At 43.1% G+C, this 22,155-nt stretch overlaps 2 protein-coding genes across 9 annotated transcripts; both read left to right on the top strand.

Moving 5' to 3' along the window:
- LOC308113989 (protein phosphatase 1 regulatory subunit 3A) lies at positions 1-10,281 on the top strand. 7 transcript variants are annotated; one of them, XR_013935587.1, is made up of 6 exons: positions 238-1,362; positions 5,277-5,323; positions 6,186-6,268; positions 6,580-6,606; positions 8,550-8,640; positions 8,767-10,273. XR_013935587.1 is itself a non-coding variant. In XM_080470598.1 (5 exons), exons 1-5 carry the CDS (start codon positions 512-514, stop codon positions 9,513-9,515), a joined length of 1,821 nt encoding a protein of 606 aa, XP_080326724.1. In that variant the 5' UTR covers positions 1-511; the 3' UTR covers positions 9,516-10,269. The 7 variants fall into 7 exon arrangements, 5 of the variants coding, with proteins under 5 accessions (XP_080326724.1, XP_080326722.1, XP_080326723.1 ...); XR_013935586.1 differs by having other exon boundaries at positions 260-1,362; positions 8,711-10,275; XM_080470598.1 differs by lacking the exon at positions 6,580-6,606 and having other exon boundaries at positions 1-1,362; positions 8,767-10,269.
- Positions 10,282-14,408: 4,127 nt separating this feature from the next.
- LOC308112942 (putative G-protein coupled receptor 173) lies at positions 14,409-19,361 on the top strand. Of its 2 annotated transcripts, XM_080468777.1 has the most exons (3): positions 14,969-15,077; positions 15,525-15,584; positions 16,889-19,361. In XM_080468777.1, exon 3 carries the CDS (start codon positions 17,062-17,064, stop codon positions 18,265-18,267), a length of 1,206 nt encoding a protein of 401 aa, XP_080324903.1. In that variant the 5' UTR covers positions 14,969-15,077; positions 15,525-15,584; positions 16,889-17,061; the 3' UTR covers positions 18,268-19,361. The 2 variants fall into 2 exon arrangements, with proteins under 2 accessions (XP_080324904.1, XP_080324903.1); XM_080468778.1 differs by lacking the exon at positions 15,525-15,584 and having other exon boundaries at positions 14,409-15,077.
- Positions 19,362-22,155: the final 2,794 nt, after the last annotated feature.

Below are 22,155 nucleotides of genomic sequence, written 5' to 3'. Positions count from 1 at the left end.
AACAAGTACTTGATTATACTTTCAGTTTCGATAGATAGCCATGCGACATGTTGTTGTTTTTTATTTTCTTTTTCATACATCATGGCAATTAGTTGAAGTGAAAATAATTTCATCTCCTGTCCCAGCAGCAGTGGGCGTTCAGCCAGCACGAACCAAACAAGTCTATCGAGGGGGAGTCGCAGGATTATACCAAGTCAAAAAAACTCACTGGGTGCACGGTAGGTCAGTGCTAAAATTAGACGCTGCTGCTTCTTCCGCTACTGCGGCCAAACTGCGATGCATAAAGTCATGCAAAACCAGGGGGATACACATATCACAAGGGCTGGCAGCGAAGGCAGGCTTCCCATGGCTGACATTTAACGCCACGCGCTGTCGGGGAAGAGAAGCTCCGTGCGTAACGCGGGGACGTAGCGCTGGATGAACATTGCGCGCAGCATGAGTGTTTGGTAGTGAGATTCTTTTGGAGACGCCATATGCACGCGCTGCAGCGCACGGCTCCGTTTGTGCAAAAATGTCCTTTCTAACCATCCCGGGCCAAGAGGGCCTCTTTCGCACGATCAAAACCGGCAAGTCAGGCGAGGAGGCGGAGGGCAGGTCACCGGTGGAGAACGACGATGACGACGAGGAGGATGACACCGAGAACGTGCGCCTCATCCCGCGGTGCTCGCCGGTGCCCAGGAAGAGAGGCCAGTCCATCATCGACGAGAACGCAGAGTACATCCGGAGCCACTTGGGCATCGCGGCCGGGAAGAAGGTGCTATTTGCCGACACAACAGGTGGGGACCTGGTGGATGTGAAGGAATTTGTAGCCTTCGACTCGGATGATGAAGAGGTGAGCGCCAGGTGGGAGGAAGAGGAGGCAAAGTACAGGAAACCCGAGCGGGAGCCGACCTACACTGTGCTCCCAGAGTTCCGTGCGCCCACCGACAGTGCCCTGCTGCAGGCTGTGCAGGCTCGCCAAGTGGAGGTCGAGCAGATGTCTGCCGTAGAGAACGAGCCACTGGCAGTGAGTGGGTTAATACGGGTCCTAAACGTCTCCTTCCACAAATCAGTTTACATCAGATCCACCATGGACGGCTGGGTGACTTACTTTGACCACCCAGCAGAGTATGTCCAGGGATCCCATGATGGGAGCACTGACCAGTTCTCCTTCAAGCTGTCCTTCGCACCACCTTACATCACGCACGGCTCTCGCATTGAGTTTGTGGTCCGCTATGAAACCTCCGATGGCGATTACTGGGCCAATAACTCCTCTATGAATTACGTGGTAACTCTGCTCCTGTCCTATGAAGATGACACAGCTCAGACTAAAGTGGACACGCAGCACATAAGAGGCATCCTGAAACCTCCCAAAAGTTACAGGTACATCACACCTACAACACTTAACTTGTGTGTGCAGTGTGTTTTCTGTCTGACAAAGATTTGATAACTCACTGGTAACTGCAGACAGGCCAGCTTTTTTATTGTTGGTCAAACTTAAGCCAACACAATGCAAGCTGTTTGTACTTAGATGGACTTTAGGATGCTCAGATTTGGCTCCAAAGTAGGAGATAAAATAAATTGCAACCTGATGCCATCATGGTCACGGGTAAAATGAGTGACATTGATTATTTCTTTAGCATGACAGCTGTTAGTGGAATGTGTTATTCATAAAATAAATATTTTGTCTTTAAAGTTCACGTAAAAATAAGGTTTGAGCAGAAGGTTAGAAGAATCTACCAAATTGCAGTTGAACGTGGCGACGGAGCTCCATCAAAAGCGGTTAACTGGCAGCCTGGGCTGATTGATGCATGTAGCCCAATAGACACTTCACCTTCCAATTTACAACAGGACTTAAAGGATTTTCTGTTCATGTCTTGGTACCAGATGTGACGGCACACCTCCAGCTGTCTAGTGTCGTCCATACCTCAGTGGAGTAAGGCTGCTCTGGAAGACAAAGATGGGGGAGGGATACACACGATCAGACAGGAGGTTGAAATGTAAAGGCTGATGGGGGGGGGGGGGATCAGAATGGTCTCATTATGGGGGTAAGTTTCACATTGAACTCATAGGAGACAGAGATAGATGTAACTGAGACACAGAAGCGGCGCAGCAGCCACAGAGCTATACTTGCCTACTAATTCTCTGTGAGGTTTTGTGTCTGAAATAAAGATTTGGCTTCATTCAGCGGTTCTGCCCGGATACTGCAGTGAGCGCAGCAGGAACTCCAGTCTGAGGTGTTCCTGAGCAGAGTTACACAGTCTGTGGCAAGATTGAGACATGAGGGTAGTGTCAAAAGCTGTTTAGTTGGCGTAGGTTTTCTATGACTGCCTCCGCTCTGCACAATCTGTTGTGAGCAGCTTCTGCAGCGAGATATGGGACAGGTCTTTTTTAGAGAGAGTGCACGCCCCACGCAGAATGCCAATCTCCCAGTGGTGTGTGAGACGATCAAAATAGTCAAAGGGCAGGTGTCATTTTCAGCCCTGTCGTTTCCCCCCCCCCCGCACTAAGATCTAACTCTGACCTTTCCTATCGCGGTCACAAGGGAGGCCAAAGTAATTTCAAAGAAATAAATTGGCTTCTGTCCCTTGTGTAATTAGAGGAACGACACACGGGCTACTTTGCATTCTTCTGTACTCTATTAAAGTCGGCTAATCCCACGATTTATCATAGCATCATCATGAAAGTGTGCGATGAGTCTCGCAATGCTCTGTAATGGAGAGAGAAGATAGTGAGCAAAGGTCCCCGAGCTTGACGGGCTCTATAAAAGGAGTAAACCAGGCATAAAGCAATGCAGTTGTCATGTAGGCCTTCGCTGCTGCAGCTGTTTGGAAGTAGGAAAGGGGGCAGGCAGGTGGGCAGTTTGGATGGATGAGTCACTGATTGCAAATGAGAAGTTTGAAGAGCAGAGAGTGTACGAGTGTCTCCATAACAGCCATTACAGATTGATTAGGTACTTTTTAACATATAAATAAGACAGCCAGTGGGTGGAAAGGTAATCACGGCATGAAGGCACGTCTAGACGCTAAATTGTATTTAACGTCTCTTTATATTAATTACACGCAAGGTAGTTTGTGCTGATTGGGTTTAGTTAAAACATAGTCACACCAAGTAAATGCAGATATAACAGAATAAAGTGGTGCAGTCACTATTAAATGTACTGACATCAAGCACAGCTGTCTATTTCAATGCAGTGTAGGCTCATCACTATAAACTGCTCGGTCCTGGATCCTTTTCAGCTATTTACATGTCAATTTGCACATGCTGGAGTCTAGTTATTTATTGTTATCTGGACCATATTGAGATCAAGGCTAAGTAAAGTTTAGAATAGAATAGAAATTACGGTATTGATTGATATTCTTGTAAGTTTGGAGAATAACTTGCATCCGAGCAGATTATAGGTGAAGGCAGAGGACATCCTGAGAGGGAGAGTCACCACACTCGTATCTACTCATACAGTCTGGGAATCACCACGTAACCTGAAATGCATGTTTTTGGTCGGCATGTAAAGGGAGAACATGTGAATGTAACACGTGTCTTGTTGTGATGTCAGAGTGCATGCAGATCTGCAGAATAGCTTATGTTAGCTGTGTCTCTATTAAACTTAAAACTCTCGCGTTTGTCCTAATCGTACACCGGAAGCTCTGTTTTTGGTGGCGAGTGTGTCCTGTCTTGGAAGGATGACGGAGCGCTTTGATGTGAACACAGCAACAGGAAAAATAAGTTTCTCTGCATGATCTTTTTTTTTTCTTTTTAATTCTCAGGCAGAAATTAAGATAAAATTATTAATATCTTATATTCAATTTAACGGAAGTGCAATGATGCGTTGTTGAAATTATAGACCAGAAGTTTAACACTTAAAACAGTTGCAGACTACGTATGAAGACTTTGCAAATTTAAAGAGTAGCGCGCTTTATGACAAGAGCTGTTGGCAGTAATACCTCACAATGGGGAAAAACATGAGGAATTCTCCAACCCAAATAATTTCGAGCTGCTGTGAGACGTCTCCAACACGTCTGTACTGGAGCCCTAGCGTTTAATTATCACTGTCAATACCTCACTGTGCGGGTGACGACAAAGGTCAAATGCCTCGTGAAGTGACCGGGCTGTGCTTTCCAAAAGGCTTTCACATCACCAAGTGCAAACATCTGTATCAAAACATGGTCTGTTTTTAATTCTGCCCCTTTGATATGAAGGTGGAAGTGCACGAAGCACGAGCAGCACAAATAGCTTCAGTAGCTCTTGTCACATGCTAATCACGCCTCTTGACCTTTACTTTCTTTGGCATCCTTCACGGGACTCTTGGCAATGTTGCATAATCCCCCTTTCGACAGACGTACCTCCTCACTGTGATCCATCATCATTTTAAGCTCCTGCCATTAATGTCAGAGGGGCCCTGATCATGTAACCAGGAAAGGTATTTACAATAGTGATCTTACTCCGGGAATTAATTTCTCCATTGTTCCGTTTTACACTTAAAAACTTTCCATTAGGAAAATATGAAGCTGCTGCTTGCTTAAATTGTTGTGCCTCCATTTAGCCTTAGTCAACAAAATCTTGCTTGGCAATTTGCCACCTCGCCTTTAACGAACAATCCAATGAAACGGGTCATTGCTGAGGCTTTTGGTTTTAAAAGACAAGCCTGACTAGACAGGCTGTGCAGCATTTACAATAGCAACAATAATTGTTTAAAAAAAAATAAAAAGGAGGAGGAGTGATGTTTGATTCAAAACAACTCGCTCAGCACATCAGCAGCTGAACAGCAATGGCGATTAATAGGTGTAATTATCCCAAACAGGTGGTGACCCATACCGCAAATATTTCTTTCCTTTTATAATTTGCACCTTTTCAACTCGCAATTCTTTTTTTTTTTAGCTGAAAATGGTGGAGCCAGACTTCTTTTCACAGATAAAACACCACTGCGTCGGTCAGCCGGCTCAAATTTGGCTTTTAAAGCACAAAATGAGATGAAAACACCAAACTGTCGGAGAACTAAAAGATGAGGCTATAAATTCACCCTCCCGCTGTTCAGCCTCGTCTCACTTTACCGTCTTTCTTTAATAGGCCTCACCTCGCGCACCTCCCCACGGTTCATTCAGATCAGCACTGTTTACTCGCTCTGCATTTTCAATGCGCGTTATGGAGCCTCGGTTGTCACATCATTATCACAGTGTTGGTATCTGTACATACGGTCTCGGCGTGTGCAGTCATGTCATGCATTCTTAGGTGTGTACTATTATTAAATGGTTTTGTTGTGATATTTCCTCTTAACTCAAATGTCTTTGACTTTCTTTCAGCATGCAATTTGACACAGATTCAGAGGAAGAGCCAGAAAAGGAACAAGGTACAAAATAAAAGCTTTTGTACAAAAGAATCCCCATGGTCGTATAATTTTACCACCTGAACAAAGGAAGCCCTAAAGTAATATTAATATAATGGGCCCTTATACGCGGTGTTAAGATGTGTAGTTGATGAGTTCAGTTGAAGGGCGCCCAGGAGATTTAGTTGTACACATTTATAAAGTTCAAGGACTTGCTAAGAGAGGCAGATTAAATCCACGACGGTTCAAAGTGGTGGAACAGATTCTAATTTATGTCATCGGCTAAACTCCAAAAGTGCAGTTACCATAGTCCCATGTAATTACCATTTACTGTAGATGCCCACAATTCCAGTGTGTAGATGACTGCAATGATAATTTGAAGTCTGCCATCACGTTAATTCAACCAACCAACCATCCAACACAAGATGTAGTTAATAAAGAAAGGAGATAAACTGATAACTGCACAATAAAGGATCTCAGGTTTACCATTTTTTTTAATTTGTGTCATGAACGTGAGGAAACATGAAGACAAGTTAAAAGAATAAGTATGTTTTTAGGGAGTGTGAGTAAAGTATCTAATTTATATCGTACAATCTGAAGTGTGCATCATCGACCAACTCCAGTTTGTCATCTACCAAGTAAACTCTGCTTAAGTTGCTTATTTTATTGACACATAAGGCAATAAAACCACCAAATAAAAGATGCTCAAACACATTTCAATACACAAAATATAAAGTTGCATAAATCACTGAGACGTCAAAAGTATTCCTGTTCAGGTGGTTTTATATTATTTAGATGGGAACAAAATGCTGCCAGTGTTTTCTTATTCTCTTTTCAAACTAATCAGGATTTCACTGCTTATGTTTCCCCATTTTAACATTTTCAGAACAAGCCGAGCGCTCCAACGAGGGACTGATCCGGCCCAAAGCTGTGTGTCCAGTCATCATACAACCAGAGATCGATGTCGAGGTGAGAGTAAATCATAAGCGACTCGGTGGCCTGGTGAACTTTCTGTTCTGTAGAAAACTTGAAATGGTGCTTCATGATTTGGATTACTCTCCCGTGAATTGAAATGCCAAATGATGACGCGCATCTAGAAAATTCACCCATTGGGTTCGGCTCAAATCGAAATCTGCATGCGGTTGTTGACGTGTAACAGGTAAGCAGACTCGGCGCTTCCTCCCCGTCACACGAGTCACGAACCCAAGAAACGTGAGAAATGTTCCTGTTGGACTTTTAAAGCTTATCATTATTGGCTTGGTTCTTTATATTGTTCACAGCTCATTGAAGCTTCGGCAACAACTTAGGTAATGTCTCGCTTCTCCACGTTGTAGCACGAGCACTGTACGTGACGTACTTCCTCTGTCAGCATCTCGTTGTTTTCATCTCATAACGCATGCTGGTCAAGTTTGTGCACTTCAAGTCACAATGTCCTTTTTTTTTTTTTAAAGTTTTTAAGTAATTCTGAACACTAATATATTTCACACCATGTGTAGTCTCGTCTGATGCCTTGTATGTTCTCAATTTTTGGGGGAATTAATGTTTATGTTGTATTTTTATGAAATTGTTACTGAGACTCATTCAGTGTTGCTATCACAGTGTAGAAAGTAAAACAAAACAAAACGGTTACATTACAGTAAATCTGCTTCTATCTTGATGGACAAAATCAACTTTTCTGTAAATCTCCCCATTTGTGTTTGTCAGGGGAAAAAATTTGCTAAAAAAGTTGAACAACCGTTTGAAATGTTGAATTTGCATAAATGAATAAACTAGTTTTTGTGATTGCAGCACTCCCTGTGACTCTGTAAGAGGCCAGAATGTAGTGAGGATTGAAAGACATGATTTTATTAACGGACATGACCTTAATGAACGATCGAACATGTCTGGTGATAATAATTGGGGGGGAAAAAAGCACTACATTCTCTGCTACAGTCTGGCGCCTTGTTTTCTTTCTTCAGGCGTCTCGCAATTAGGATAATGAGTGTTATCACATCGAGGTTACATGTGTTTGATGCAGCACTGACACAACTACCTCAGACGACCCAGAGTCTGTCTCATACGATGTTTTACGTCTTAACATGACGATGTCACTGATGCATGAATGTATCTGTCAGGCAGGCTCTTATCCATGTTTATGTCATGTCAGGAATCAGATGCATCCGTTTTCCTCTTGGTAGAGTATTAATATTAAAGGTGAAAGAAGTAACTACTGACGGCGAAAGCGGTTTTCTCTACCGTAAAGGTTTAATTGACTTCATGTAGTCAAATTGTATTTTTTTTGGGGGGGGGGCATAATTCAGGGGCAAACGCCTCTGCCTGTACCCATATTTCTAGTGAATCGCTTGCTGAGTGTTTTACTCTGCACTAAAGTTTGGTTCACAAAAAGCTTCCTGGAAAACATTGCGTTGCCACAGAGTCGTTTTTTTTTATTGATTTGGTAGAAAAGATTCTTTTGAGTCAAGCTAAAGAAGAAAAATAGTTTCTAAAAACCAAAAAAAAGGTTATGTGCACAGTTGATTAATGCTTGTTAAACTGTTTTTCTCCCAGAGTGTACTTTTGTATTTTTCTCAAGAATACAGTACTCTATATGTTATAGTTCTAATCTATCCGTCTTCTCCTGCCTGACACCGACATGCTCAATCTTGCAGTTGTTTGTGTTTTACGTGTGTTGCTCCTGCATTTGTTCTCCTGAGTGCAGTTTTTCTTTTCTGCCTTTATGTTTTACATTGTAATGTCTTCATCTTGATATGACCTTGGGTGTTTGTGACAGCCGCCTCATAAGAGCCACGGCGCTTTGCTACTTTATTGGCTGTTTTCCTTTCTTGAATAAAATGAAATGAAAATACTTTTGGAGGTGGGGGGTGGGGGGCATTAGTTCCAGTTTATGCTGCTTAAAGGAAAATCACTGCGCGGTTGATTCGGTGCAAATCAGTTCATTGGGTAAACTTGAGGCTAAAATATCAGCTTGTGTGTTCTTCTCTCATTTTAATAAGTCTTTAGTCTTTACCCTTTGGTAGTCATGACATTGTTAACCTGAAGATTTTGACATTTGTTGTCCGTCTTGTCATAACTGCTCATGTTTTGTTTGCATTTCCAGAGTTACAACGTCAGCATGTGGTCCATTTTATAGAAAAGCATTAGTATGCACTGAAATGCTTTTTGTCCCTCCTGTGTGCAACACAAATCTTTCCACCCTTTGTCTTTACACTCTCCTCGCTGTCACTGTTGTCTCGCTGCTTTACTTCAACAGATTACAGCTCACCCACCTGGTCCTCCTGTCCCACCCAACCAAGAGCCTCCATCTGCCGATGGCACGCTGTCCGCTCACACTGTACCCCCAGGTGAACGATCTTCTTGTGCGTCTTCCGAAACGACACCTCAGTCCAATTCATCCTCTGTACTCTGTGCTAGTGCATCATTGCAGCCAAATAAGTCACGGCCTTTACCCAGACTCCACTGTGAATTAGGGAACCAAACGTCAGAGCAGCACATAGACAATAGTCCCGCTGCGCCGCCGAGCGCCTCGACTCCTCCTCCACAACCAGAGCCGACGACTCGATCAGACGACTGGCGGCCGGACAGTGATGAGACCTCTGCCTCAGAAGACTCTACCACCTTGCTTCTTACCTCGAAGAATCTGTGGTCAACGACCGGAGAGGTTGGATCAACTGAGAAATCGGTCGGTCAGTCCGGCCTTGAGCTGCCGGCCGAACGCGTCCCGTCTGTCAGCTCGACTGCAGACTGTGAGCAAACGGTCGCAGCGGCTCCGGGTAAACGATCAGAAGAAATATCAAAGAGTCCCACCAAGTCTGCAGCACATCAGGAAGGCAGTACGTCGACACTCCCTTGCCTCAGTCTCATGGCGGACACCGAGGCACCTGTGGGAGCGGAAGACGAAGCTCCGCCATCACCTGAGCTCACGGAAAACCCCCCGCTGAGCGCAGGTGTCACAGAGGTGAGCCGAAGCTTAGCTCCCTGGTCCGCCTCGCCCCGGGAAGAGAAGGAAAACGCTCCCCATGCTTCCCCTGGCACATTAATAGAGACTGCACCAAACGTGCAGTCTGACGTCTCCGAGGCCCAGTCCGAGCATGACATAAGCAGGGATCTGATGCCAACTGCCGTCTTTATGAGCGGAGTCGTGTCTCTCTCCATAGTGTTGCAGGAACCCAGCGCCCTCTTCTTCATCGGACTACTTTTGGTTTTGCACCGTTTGTGATTCTGCCCCAAAGGTTTATCCTGCTCTGTTTTCCAGTTAAGTGCCTTGTCATGATTCCAGAAGAAGCACACGAGTCTCCCATAGAAAATTATTTTTATGCAAAATAAGAGTATTTAAGGCATTTAGGAAATTAACCGTTTGCCATTGAATAGTAATCAACCCATTTCTACACCAACATTGTGCTGACTTTAGAAACACGCGTCATGAAAAATGTCTTGTAAATGGTCTATTATTCCCTCGTCTAGTATAATTGACGTCTGTGGTGTTCTATTCTGACTGCTTCAATCAGACCTACATAGACTCTACGTAGCCAAGACTGCCATGAGTTTAAGCTTTGTGAATTCCACGTGTTTTATGTCTTGAGCGCAATACAAATGTAGTGGGGGAAAATAAAGAGATTCATTCTTACTGAAGTTGTTTACAAATTACAAAACATGGCAATGTGTAGCATTTTGCCTTAATACTTAATGAAGATAGGATTGACATTGTTGCTGCTTAAAGGACAAAACAAGTTGAACCCAATCCAAGAAATGGTTGTTTATTAGAAATCACCTGCTGCGTTGACGAGCACTACACCTTTTATTTGTCTTCCTGTTACTACTTGTGGTAAACCCATGTTGTTGTTGCACAACACAGAACTTTTGTAACACTAGTCTGACAACCTCACAGCCAGGCGGCAGCACTGTACGACATGTTTGAAGTGATGAAAGTTTTTGCAGGGTATTGCCATTAAAACACGGTGGTGTGCTCCGTAAGCCTTCGTGTCTCTTGTGTTCTTCTGCTTCCTTTCATCCGCTCCGCGAGAGAATCATGCGTGCGACAGTTTTATGCTCCGTAATGACACGGAGCAGAGGATTTTTTTTTATTTTATTTTAGAGGCTCCGACGCACCTTTTTAAAAGAACATCAGAGACCTCGGTGCCTCCGTCACTGGGGGTGGCGTTCAGCTTTGCTTGAAGTGGAAATACAGAGTGTAACATGAGCTGCAGATAGCAGGCAAAGGTCACACATTGCATTGAAGTCGGGGTGTCTTGCAGTGCACACAGGCCATTGGAAGATGAGCTCAGTGTTTGAAACGTCCCAAGAAATCTCAAATGATGAATGACGACATGTTGCAAGAGATTTCTAATCAAACTTGCAATAGATTTGATGTTTGGTGTTTAAAAAAAACCAAACAAAAAACAACTCGGTGTTCTCTTGATTTATGTCATCTTAACTTTATCAAACTCATCATTCATCTTCCAGTGATGGGCATACTCTGCATTATATATATGTCTTCTCTGTTTGGCCTTAAAACTGAATTATTACTCAGCGCACACTTGCACAATCATAGACTTCTGCAGGGAAAATGGTGGGAGTGATTCATTTGTGTGATGGTCACATAGCCTCTGTGTGGAGCGTATTAAAAAATTTAAGCAGACTTAAAACTGACCCAAGGAGGATAATCAGTGTGAATTTTAGAACGGGGCGCTCACTTTGAAATAATTACTGCCTTTTTAAGCAATCTACACCACGGCGAGGCCCTGGTAAGTGGTGATTTCAAAAGGGATTCTGTAAGTGTTGTGACATTATTACCAAACGTCAGTAAAAAGGAGTAGGTACTGTACGTCTTGCTTCTCTGAATCGTGTGTTGTCACTCGGAGAGGCCGCTGATGCGTTTGAACAGTTTATTCATCGCGAGAGACAGTTGAGTACGAGCTTGAACTTAAATTAATCCCTGGTAAAAATCCTGGAAGACAGTACCCTCCTTCAGCATGTCATCGTACTTAAAAAGCGTTGTAAGTGTTTGCCGGCTTTATCTGATCCATCACTGCTGTCATTACGCTCTTAGTTTTCTCACAACTCCATTTCCAATTGCTAACACAGTTTAAAACCTTTATTCTTGGAATTTCTATTGAGATTAAGGAATTTAATTTGTCATTCAGACTACTTATGATATAAATGAATCGGGGGGCGGGGTCTGTCTCTGTCACACTCGTATGTAAGTCACGAGACCAAAAGGTAAGTGAGTCTCCACAGCTGTTTTCAAGAATAGAAAAGAATGTTTCTCCTGTAACTTAGCTCCTTATAAATCAGCTCAGACTAAAGTGAGCAGCAAGAGATGTAGGGTGGCAGTCGATTGACACTTTTAGTTTGTCTTTTGCAGAGATAGGAAGACGGAGTACAGTTACAGAGATTCAAGTGTACTTGATTACAAGTGAAAGTGTTCATGTTTCTCTCAACAAAATGACCAAGTGTTGGTTACTGCATCTGCATTCATTAGCAGTTTCACTAGCAGGCCTTTCATTCAATTTAGCTCTATAGAAATACACAGTATTACTGTACCCAGTATACTTTCAAAGTGTGTATTTCAGCAAAACATCACCTGATTACACTAGACAGAGGTAGAGAGATAGATATTGTCTCTGTTAACAAGATAAATGCAATTGTTTTGGATCAGAGTTTGACTATGAATTTAAATAACTTACAATCTTAAAAGTAGCAAAGTAAACCGAAAGTTGGTTAGATAATGAGATTAAAAAAAAGCTAAAAGTATACCAAAATACCTTTTAATGACAGTAATGTGAGTATCTTACACTATTGATTGGTGGCAAATAAAAGCTGTCGCGAAATAAATTCATGTATTTTGTGTTTTAACTGCTGAATCTAAATGCTAAAGGAGTCGACCTCACAGTATTCATTTCAGACATGGAAAGAAAGTTCACATCTCTCTTAAATCTATCAAATGAATAATTGTGGCGAACACAGAGCTGAGGATTTTAAAGGGTTGTATTACACATTTTTCCAGTGGTGAACCTTTTTCAGCTACACAGTCGAGACGCTGAATGCAGGCAAATGTGAGACTAGATTTTAATCGCTGGGTTAGAAGCTGATGCGAGTATTAAAGTTAATTTCCTTTAGTTTACTGACTCAGCGGTTAGGAAGCTAAACTTGAGACCAAACTTGTCATTTTAGTGGCTGCAACATTTATTCGCCAGAAACCACTATCTACTTTGAAAAGTAGATCCTGCTCAAGTCCTAGGGTTACAGAAAAAATGTGTTTATTTTTCTTAAACATGTATTTATGTCACAAACCATGTGACTGACTGCCTTTTCTTTCAGCAGCAACATTGATTAAAATATGTATTTTAAAAAGAAATATCCATCTTGTTTGCTTAAATACTCTGGGATTGAAACAACCTTATGCTAAACTTATCAATAAATCCTGTCAGTAAGTAATATATTGGTTGTTGGTAGCAACAATACTTGACATCTGTGAACAGCTGGGAACAATTTGTACTCTGACTTAAAATTACAATAAAAGCAGCTCAGTTCAACATTGTAGCCTCAACCTTAAAGTAAAGCATTCAAGTAACAAGTAGTGGTTTCAATTTTGAAATAGCACCCACTAGTGGCCCCATAGGAAAACTACAACATTGTCATTTCTAAACAAGCCTTGTTCTCAAAACGTCACTGTCAAAATGCAAAACCTTTTCTGAAACGAAAACGCAAAAACTTTGCATTTTCAATGGAAACGTATAAATGGGGTCATGATCATGGACGGATGGATGGATGGGTGGGTGGATGGATGGATGGATGGATGGATGGATCAATTGCAAGCAGGTATGAATGTAAGTGTGTTATGGTTTGTCTTTCTTTCTTTCCTTGTTTCTGTCAATGGACCGTTGACCTATAAATGGACATCCAGACAAGACAAAAGTTAACAGGGCCGTTGTCAAGCACTGTGAATTTCCTTGTGCCTGAACGGTGCTCCTTAAATAAATTTCCCTTTCCTTGCTTGAGAAGGGCTACATGACGACGTATGGCTGCAAAAACGACGTAATTTGTCTGGGAGGACCTTGCGGACACGTCAAGCATTAAACAAGCCTCAAACTTGATTGGCTGGGATTAGCTGATTATTACCGGCAACGCTGGATTGGAGAAATAGGAGGAAACACAATGAAACTGAGGAATTGAAGAACAACGGACGAACTCACACAAAAAGTTATTATTAGTCTTATTCTAGAATTTCAGCATAATAAAGCTATATGTAATGTCATTTTTGAGTCGGTGTCTGTTAAAGTGAGGCGGGCCGGGGTTGAGTACGTGTGTTGAGGCCCTCGAGTCTCTGTGTGCGGCCCTGTCGGGCCTGTTCGTGTCACGTCGGGTGCATTCGGGTCCGTTCGGGTCCAGTCGGGTCCAGTCGGCCCTGCCTGTCACTGAGGGCAGGAGACCAATGGAAGACAGCTGGAGCTGCTCTCCGTGTCCGCAACCGGAGAAAACAGACGCGTCACACATGATGCCAGAGAAGATGGTTAGAATAAAACATCACTTTCAAGTTATAGCCCACAGTACTGCACAGATCCGCCTGCCTCCTCCTCCTCCTCCTCCTCCCTCCTCCTCCTCCCTCCTCCCTCTCTCATCCTCCCTCTCCCTCTCTCTCCGAATAAAACCGACGGTTTCCGCGAATGTGCGAGCTGCCTCCTTGCAAGCAGCCATAATTGGGATTATTCAGGAATAATTCGCCTAATCCAGCCGTGCTGTATTTGTTTTTCCGTCGTTTTTTGTTTTTTTTTAAATATATAATAATATATATATAAAGCGTGATCTCGACAGCGTCTACGATGTGAAATCCTGTGTGGCATCGCTGGATTTGTCCCATAAAAAAAGAAGAAGGAAAAAAATGTATTTCTTCTGTCATGGAGGCTTTTTTTTATTATTTTTTTTAAATATGGACCATTAAGATGTAGTCCACCTTCGCTGGATAGCAACACAAAGACTGCATATTAAGAGTTCAGGGTAAATACATCGCCTTTTCAAAAAAAAAAAAAAAGAAAAAGAAAAATTGATTTAGTATCTTTTTGACAGAGAGATGGAGAAAAGAGACGTATCGAGGCTGTTGTCTGTGTGGACTAATTGTCCTGCTGCCACTCGCCAATATACACGCCAAGACGATTCATTTAGGGGATGCGCGATCTTTTTCTCCTCTCCATCGTCTGTGGGTGGGTTTTATTATAAGCATTGAGAATCTGACATCATTTGGATATACGAAGAGAACAAGATATGTTTTTTTTTCTTCTTCCTTGTTTTGTTTTGTCGCCTGCTGGAAAGCCATTCTCGACGTGATGCAACATAAAATGTGTTTTCTCGGATGATATTCCGAGCAGATGAACACATCCTGCTCTGTGAGACTGTAAAAAAAAAAAAGAAAAAAAAAAAAAAAAAAAAAAAGGGTGGCGGTGGATGTTTTTTCCTTTTTTTCTCTCTCTCCTCATATCCTCCCTTGTCTCTTATACATCGACCATCCCGGATTGTTTGATCAGCTGTTGATTATTAGATAGCCTCCGTCGGGTTTTTATTTATTTATTTTTCTCCTCCTAATGTTTATTATAGGTTGCTCATGTTCCTTGCCGTTGGATTTATGCATAACAGGTGTTGTTTGAGCCCGACAGCACAGCCAGAGCATGAGGCTTTATTATGTGCTTTTCTCTCCATTTGACGAACAGTGAGACAAAGCGACTGGGATCTTTTTTTTGTTTTTGCCGTGAGGGAGGATCACATCCAAAAAATGAAGGGATGAAAGGTAGGTTATCATCTCTCTCTCTCTCTCTCTCTCTCTCTCTACCCCCTCACCCCATCATCTCTCACCCCCCTCTCTCTTCCCTCTCTCACACACGAAAACACAGCAGAGGTGATTTTGACACCTGTTCATCTGTTTTTCTCCCCACCCTGTGTGTTTCAGGCCTAGCTGACATGGCAGGCATTTAATCAGGTGAAATGATATTTTGTCAAGGTGGCAGAGGAGCTGCTCTGTTTGAAAAAAGATGAAAAAAAAAAAAAAAACAAGCTTACAGTTACAGCAGATCATATTATGCTTCATGGCCTACATAGACAAGGCCCACCCAGACAAGCACGACTGTGTATTGTCATCATCTCTTGTCCAGAAATGTGCTTTTCGGATCTTAAATTTGGTTTCTATTCAAATTTCCATACTCATAATGATTGTGTTTTCTGTCTGGGCTGATTTCAGGTGCCTCGATTCAACACTGAGGCCTGCCTGTCGTGATCACAGCCATCATTTTCTCCTCCTGTTGAGTAAAACACCACCGTTCACTCACAGGCCGACAGTAAAAAAAAAAAAAACCCAAATGGCTGCCTGCTCTGCCATTATATTCTCCTATTTGTATGTGCTGTGAATAGTATAGAATTCACCCTCTGCTCTTTAAAACGGCTGTCACGCACACGCGCACGTATGCACCGAGCAGTGGGGAGAAAACATAAAAATGTCCTATGCTCATTTACAACATATTTGTTTGTTGGACATGCCCAGTGTTGGTTGTACTGTGTCTGCTCCACCACCACCACCCCCCCCCCCCCCCTCCACCCACCCCCCCAGTACACCCCCATGCATTCACTCAAACACCCACACTTGCACAAAGTATGTGAGCTGTTGTATCTTAGCAACGGGCAAGGTAATTACTGAGAGAGCCAAGGAGCTGGCATGCTGTAGAGCTGCTCATCTGATCCCAGCCTTAGAGGAACAGGAAGGCACTGATTTCTACCTTGCTGCCCGTCACAGCAGATATATAGTATGTTATGGTGTCAAATCTATGTTTTCTTTAAATTTAGTGGACGCCTCTACTGAAGAAATTAAAAAAATCATCTGGCCTGATGCTGGTTTAGCTAGTGCACCACCAGCATCAAAACTAACATAGGTCAATGTCATGCCAGTATAAAATTATATAGACCTGCATAAACTAGAACCAGAACAGTGGAATCCAGCACCAGGGCAGTATAGACCCGTGTTAGACCAGTCCAGTATAGATCAGCATAAGCCAACATATACCACCGTCTGACCAAACATAGAGAGGTATAAGTCAACATGGACCAACGTAGTTAGGCAAAGACCAACACCAGACGATAATATACCAACAGCAGACAGACATAAAACAACATAAACGAGCAGAATTAAGACCAGACCAGCATCAGACAAGCAGAGAATAGTGCCAACATAAAGTCAGGTAAGCCAGAAGCTAGCGACATAGACTGCTGTAGTCCAGCATTGACTGACATCAGACCACCATAGATCAGCACAGACCAACACACCCCAGAAAAGCCCAATATGAACCAGGTTGAGGCCTGCAGAAACCAGAATAGACCATCACAAGAGCAGAATGATTTGGCATAAACCAGCACAAACCTCCTTGGACTAGCATAAACCAGACTAAAGTGGACCAGCAGAAACCACCGCAGACCATGATAGGCTAGCGTCAGACCAGCACAAGGGTAGACCAGCAGGAGAATTGTGTTTGGTTCAATCTCTTTCAACAGGGAAGCAGGTCAGACATCTTGTTTTTATATTCATTCTTTAAAACTGTGTGTCTCTGTTCACAGGTGGTGAGGTTGTGGAAAAAGAGAAAAGATGATTCTGTCATGTAGAAAAGATCCTTACGGCCTCTCCTTGTAGAAACGAGAGAGCCGTGGGTGAAGGCGGCTGTAGGAGGAACAGAACTGTTCAAAAAAGGGCCCAAACGGGGCAGGCTCTCTCCGGGAAGGCGATAGGTAGAATGGCTAACCAGAGCTTTGCCATCGATGGCCCCGGCAGTTTGCTGGCCGTGCTGGCTTCACAGAGTGGACTGTCAAGAGGCGGCAGCAGCAGCAGCAGCAGCAGTGATGGCAACGGTGGAGGAATCTCTGCCACAGATGTGTCTGCCTACTTTAAGCTGGTCTTCTTGGGGTTGATCATCTGTGTCAGCCTTGTCGGCAACCTATTGGTCTCCCTGCTGGTCCTGCGAGACAGGACGCTCCATAAGGCTCCCTATTTCTTTCTCCTGGACCTGTGCCTGGCCGATGCAGTTCGCTCTGCTGCCTGCTTCCCCTTTGTGCTGGTTTCTGTCCACAACAGCTCGGCATGGACTTACAGTGCCTTGAGTTGTAAAGTTGTGGCTTTTATGGCTGTGCTGTTTTGTTTTCATGCTGCCTTCATGCTCTTCTGTGTGGCCGTCACTCGTTACCTTGCCATTGCCCACCACCGATTCTACGCCAAACGCATGACCATTTGGACCTGCGCCGCCATCATCTGCATGGTGTGGACTCTGGCTGTCGCGATGGCGTTCCCGCCCGTCTTTGACGTGGGGACTTACAAGTTCATCCGCGATGAGGATCAGTGCATTTTTGAACACCGCTACCTGAAGACCAACGACACCCTGGGTTTCATGCTCATGCTGGCCGTGGTTGTCCTGGCTACCCACGGTTTCTACGCCAAGCTGCTGCTGTTCGAGTATCGGCACCGCAAGATGAAACCCGTCCAGCTGGTGCCGGCTATCAGCCAGAACTGGACCTTCCACGGTCCTGGGGCCACGGGCCAAGCTGCAGCTAACTGGATTGCCGGGTTCGGTCGTGGGCCCATGCCACCCACCCTGCTGGGCATCAGGCAGAATTTACACAATCAGCACCGGCGTCTGCTTGGGATGGAGGAAGTGAGGTCAGAGAGGCGACTGGGCAGGATGTTCTACACCATCACCCTGCTCTTTCTGGTCCTCTGGGCGCCTTACATCGTGGCGTGTTTCTGGAGGGTCTTTGTCAAGTCCTGCACCATCCCACACAGGTACCTTTCCATCACGGTGTGGATGAGCTTTGCCCAGGCCGGGGTCAACCCCATCTTCTGTCTCCTGCTCAATGAGGACCTGAGGAAAGTGCTGAGAGCTCATTTGCCGACTTACTGGAGGACTAAACAACACCTGCCCCAGGATGAGGCCTATTGCATCATGTGAGGAGAAATGATCTCCCTCAGAGGAATGTTTCAAGTTTCAAAGAGAAATGTGGAGAAGTGTCATAATGCACCTTGATTATAAGCGTCAGTGTCTGTTTTGTTGTTTTGCACAACAAAAATCAAATTTTTGCTAACAAAAGCAGGCACAGTGCCGCCGTACGAAGAATGTTGATATTTGAATAGATGTGTCAGCTGCAAAAGTTGGGGACAAGGCGACAAACGAAGCCCCCGGTAACACTTTTAATGGTTTGTATTTCTGATGATGTACTGTATGATTAATGCATAGGATATCACAACAATCACCGATCCAACTAAGTGTGACAGATGCCATTTTAAAATATTGTTGCCTTATTTCAGAGGGACACGCCCCAGAGCTTTCAGCTGAGATTTAGCTTCTGTGTCAGATAAGGCACAAAAAAAAAAAAAAAAAAAAAAAACCCAGACACAGAGAGGTTTGAAATCCTTAAAGAAATGTGCCGTGGACTGTGAATAGAAAGTGTTGATCAGAGCGTTACTAACTCTGAAACACATCAAGGAACTCAAAGGGTCTGAACGGATTGATAGACCACCCTGGACGCCTTTTCATGTAATTCAAAGAAGACTGCAGAATATCAAGTGGACCCAACAACCTTGGACACATTTAAATAGCTGTTGTGAACCCAGAAGCACCTAACATGCTTGATTTTTTTTTTTGGACTTGATTTAGGGCGTGTCAGGTTTCTTTGTATCATAAACAAAAAAAAAAAACAAACAAACAAAAAAAAATTGCCTGTTTTCCTTTATTTGTAAACAATACATGTTAAGCAGATGACACTATTTTGAAATATGACTTGATTTCATATTGTATAGACTGTACAGGAATGTATATTCCTGCTTGTGTGTTTTTATATAGCATTTGTGTGTATGTGTGTGCGAAAGAAAAATGGAAGAGAGGCAGAGGAGGGAGATAGAGAGAGAGAGGCAAAAATAATGATGATAGAAAACGTTCCAGTAATACTGAGTCAATATGAAAGCAGCCTCATCTTATGGTCTCAAATTTATGCAAAATTGAGCAATCATCATATGGAAATTTATCCTTTAAATGGATTTCTGTAACTGGACAAAAAAAAAAAAAAAAGAAGGTCTGATTCTTAAAACACATGTGACATTCAGATGGAAAATGAAGTGGAGGCAAAATAATTACAAAACAACACTTGTATTTTGCAAACGGGACATGGGATTTGAATGATGCTGTTTATTATGTCATAAAAAAAAAGAAATAAAAAAAAACCTTAGCAAATGCACTTTTATTTGCAAATGATGATGTGAGAATGTTTTGAATCGCTGGTAATGCTCTCAGAAGAATAGAATGGGATGAGGAAATGAAGTGGCACTTAATGTGAAGGAAACTTGAATGTTCCCAGGCCCTCCTTTATTTCCCCCTCTACATAAATGTCGCCATTTAAGAGTCTGGATCACATTATGTTTGAAATCAAAACACCTCCAGGCTGGATACGACCCCCGTGTGTGTGGTGTACGGAAAACTGGCTTCGACTACACCGAGCCGTCTCTCCAAATTAAGATTCATGTAATGCAAATGTCTGACCTACGGTATGTTAGGCATAGATATATTTGTGCAGTCAATTTCTTTTCTAAATGTGGACACTTGCACAGCATACTGTACTAGCATGCATTCCACTGCATTTCGTAGGTTCAAAGACTGGGGATTACAACTTGTACAGATGTTGATGTGGAAAAATGAAGCGGCACGTCCGACAGAGGTCCATAATTTTTACGTCTGGCATTCCTTCGCAAGATGATATTCTGTAACTGTACAGTTTACCCGAGGTGGTTCTTTTGCCCACTCATCAATAAAGACTCTACTTTTGATGCATTTTGAGTCATGACCTGCCTGGATAGCGACATGGCCGCATTCCCACGGAGAGCGCTTCACAGGAAAACAGACCTCTTGGCAGTGCACGCAGCACAAACAACATCCTGTGTGCATTATAGTTTCTAAAACATGCACTAAAGAAAGCCCAATTAATGACACGTCGGCATTTCTTTGTTCGCGTCGCTGCACGACACGAAAGACCCATCGTCAGTATTGCCTCTGCTACCCAACAGCCACTGTGGAGTCCAAAGGATTTGTGATTTCTTATTCCTGTGCCAACCGATTAAATTGTGCAGACAGGAACATAAATATACCAAAATAACCGAGGAAAGGTCAACAAATTTGAAGGGTTATACGAGATTTTACACAAACCCATTTGCAAGAAATTATTTGGATTCTGAAAATTAGTGGAAGCTTCTTGTAATAAAACAAATATCATAAATAAGTACTTCTTGCTCCACAAATGGAAATATCAGGAGACCATAGGAGCCCAAACACATAAAATGTCAGCAAACTTGTAGAGCAGAACAATGTATTTGTTGCATCATGAGATTAGAAGTATTGTCTTGATTTCCTATTCTAAAAGTCTCCTCATTCCTAACTTTAATAATCCGCTCCTTTCCCGCTTCTATATCTTCACAATTTCCCACTCACTTGTATGTACTTATGCAAATTACAAAGCATCATATTGGTCGCTGGTTTTTTAGAATGATAGCACTGTTTAAAAACATTGTTTTCACACCCGGCGTTGCAGAAAAAAACAACTGCCTGCAATGTTGTTATGCATGAGTCGAAAGACAAAGCAAAGACACAAAAAACAAAAAGAACACACATTAGGTAAACAGAAGAGGCAAACACAATGAAATGACTCACGCATTAACATATTAATTGCCAAACACTGTGGAAAAAACCCCCAAAACTCCACAGATGATGAGTTAAGTTCTCCGACATTTAGATTTTCATGTTGAGAGGCTCTAGGAGCCGAGCTCTGACAAGTGACGATCACTGTTGCACACCCGGAAAACATCACCTCCAATACTACACAAAACGGGAAAATGGTGACGGTGAAAAATTGCGTGCATGAAAGTGGCCACTTCTCTCCGCCGGGCTTTTTCAAGTGGCAGCTGTTGAATCTTTTGTGCACACCGAGGAATGGGTTTAAGGCGGTATCCGGGCCCTGAAACAACCCGGGGAGAAAAAAAAAAACCCCAACACATTTTTATTCTTCAGAACCTACAGACTGCACATTGCACGATTGTTTGAATGAAGGTTTTCTTTTTTTCAGTAATCCCAAAGAACATTCACGATCATATAAATCACCTTGGTAGAGATACTGAATAGGCTCCCAAACAAACCTCATGCAACCAACTTGACTGCACTATTATGCTCCTGACTCTATAGAATACATAGAATACAATAGATTGAAGGTGATGATGTATTTTCCTTGTTAGGACCGGATTGGAATCCAGCTTTTACATTTGAATGACAGATCATGTCCATTGTTGCACTGGAGTAGATGTTTCCCTCATCTGTGTGAATATCCTCCAGTCAGTCCAGGTGGAGCAGGTCGAATCCTCCCCGTCTCCCAACAACTGACGCCCAAGATTCATTCTCAGTGCTTATTTTTAGTTTGTCTTCCCACTTCTCTCCAAGATACACCACAACAAAAGCCGTCTGAGCTGCACAGGCCTCGCTGCATTGTCACGTCTGGACAGGCGGGTTTACAGAGAAGTTTTGTTCTTTTTGGTTGCATTTGCATATTTCCGGTCCGATTCTGCCCTGTCCTCACCCTCCCCAGTAGCAGTCGTTCACTTTCACAGCTTTTATGTCGACTTCAGCTGTGGTAAGAAAATAATCAAGTCTAACGTTGCTGCATCTGATAATATAAAAAAAATATATATATATATATTTTTTTTAGGGCAGTGACCTTTGTCAACCCATTTATGCTGTTTTCAGTGGATTATTTATTTATTTCTCCTGCACTGAGATGGTGCGAGCGGTGTGGAAATTGCAGTG

The sequence above is a fragment of the Lipophrys pholis genome (genome assembly GCF_963383615.2).
Source record: "Lipophrys pholis genome assembly, chromosome: 8".
NCBI lineage: Eukaryota > Metazoa > Chordata > Actinopteri > Blenniiformes > Blenniidae > Lipophrys > Lipophrys pholis.
Note: the sequence above shows the minus strand (reverse complement) of the source record. Positions and strands in the feature narration are given on the sequence as shown.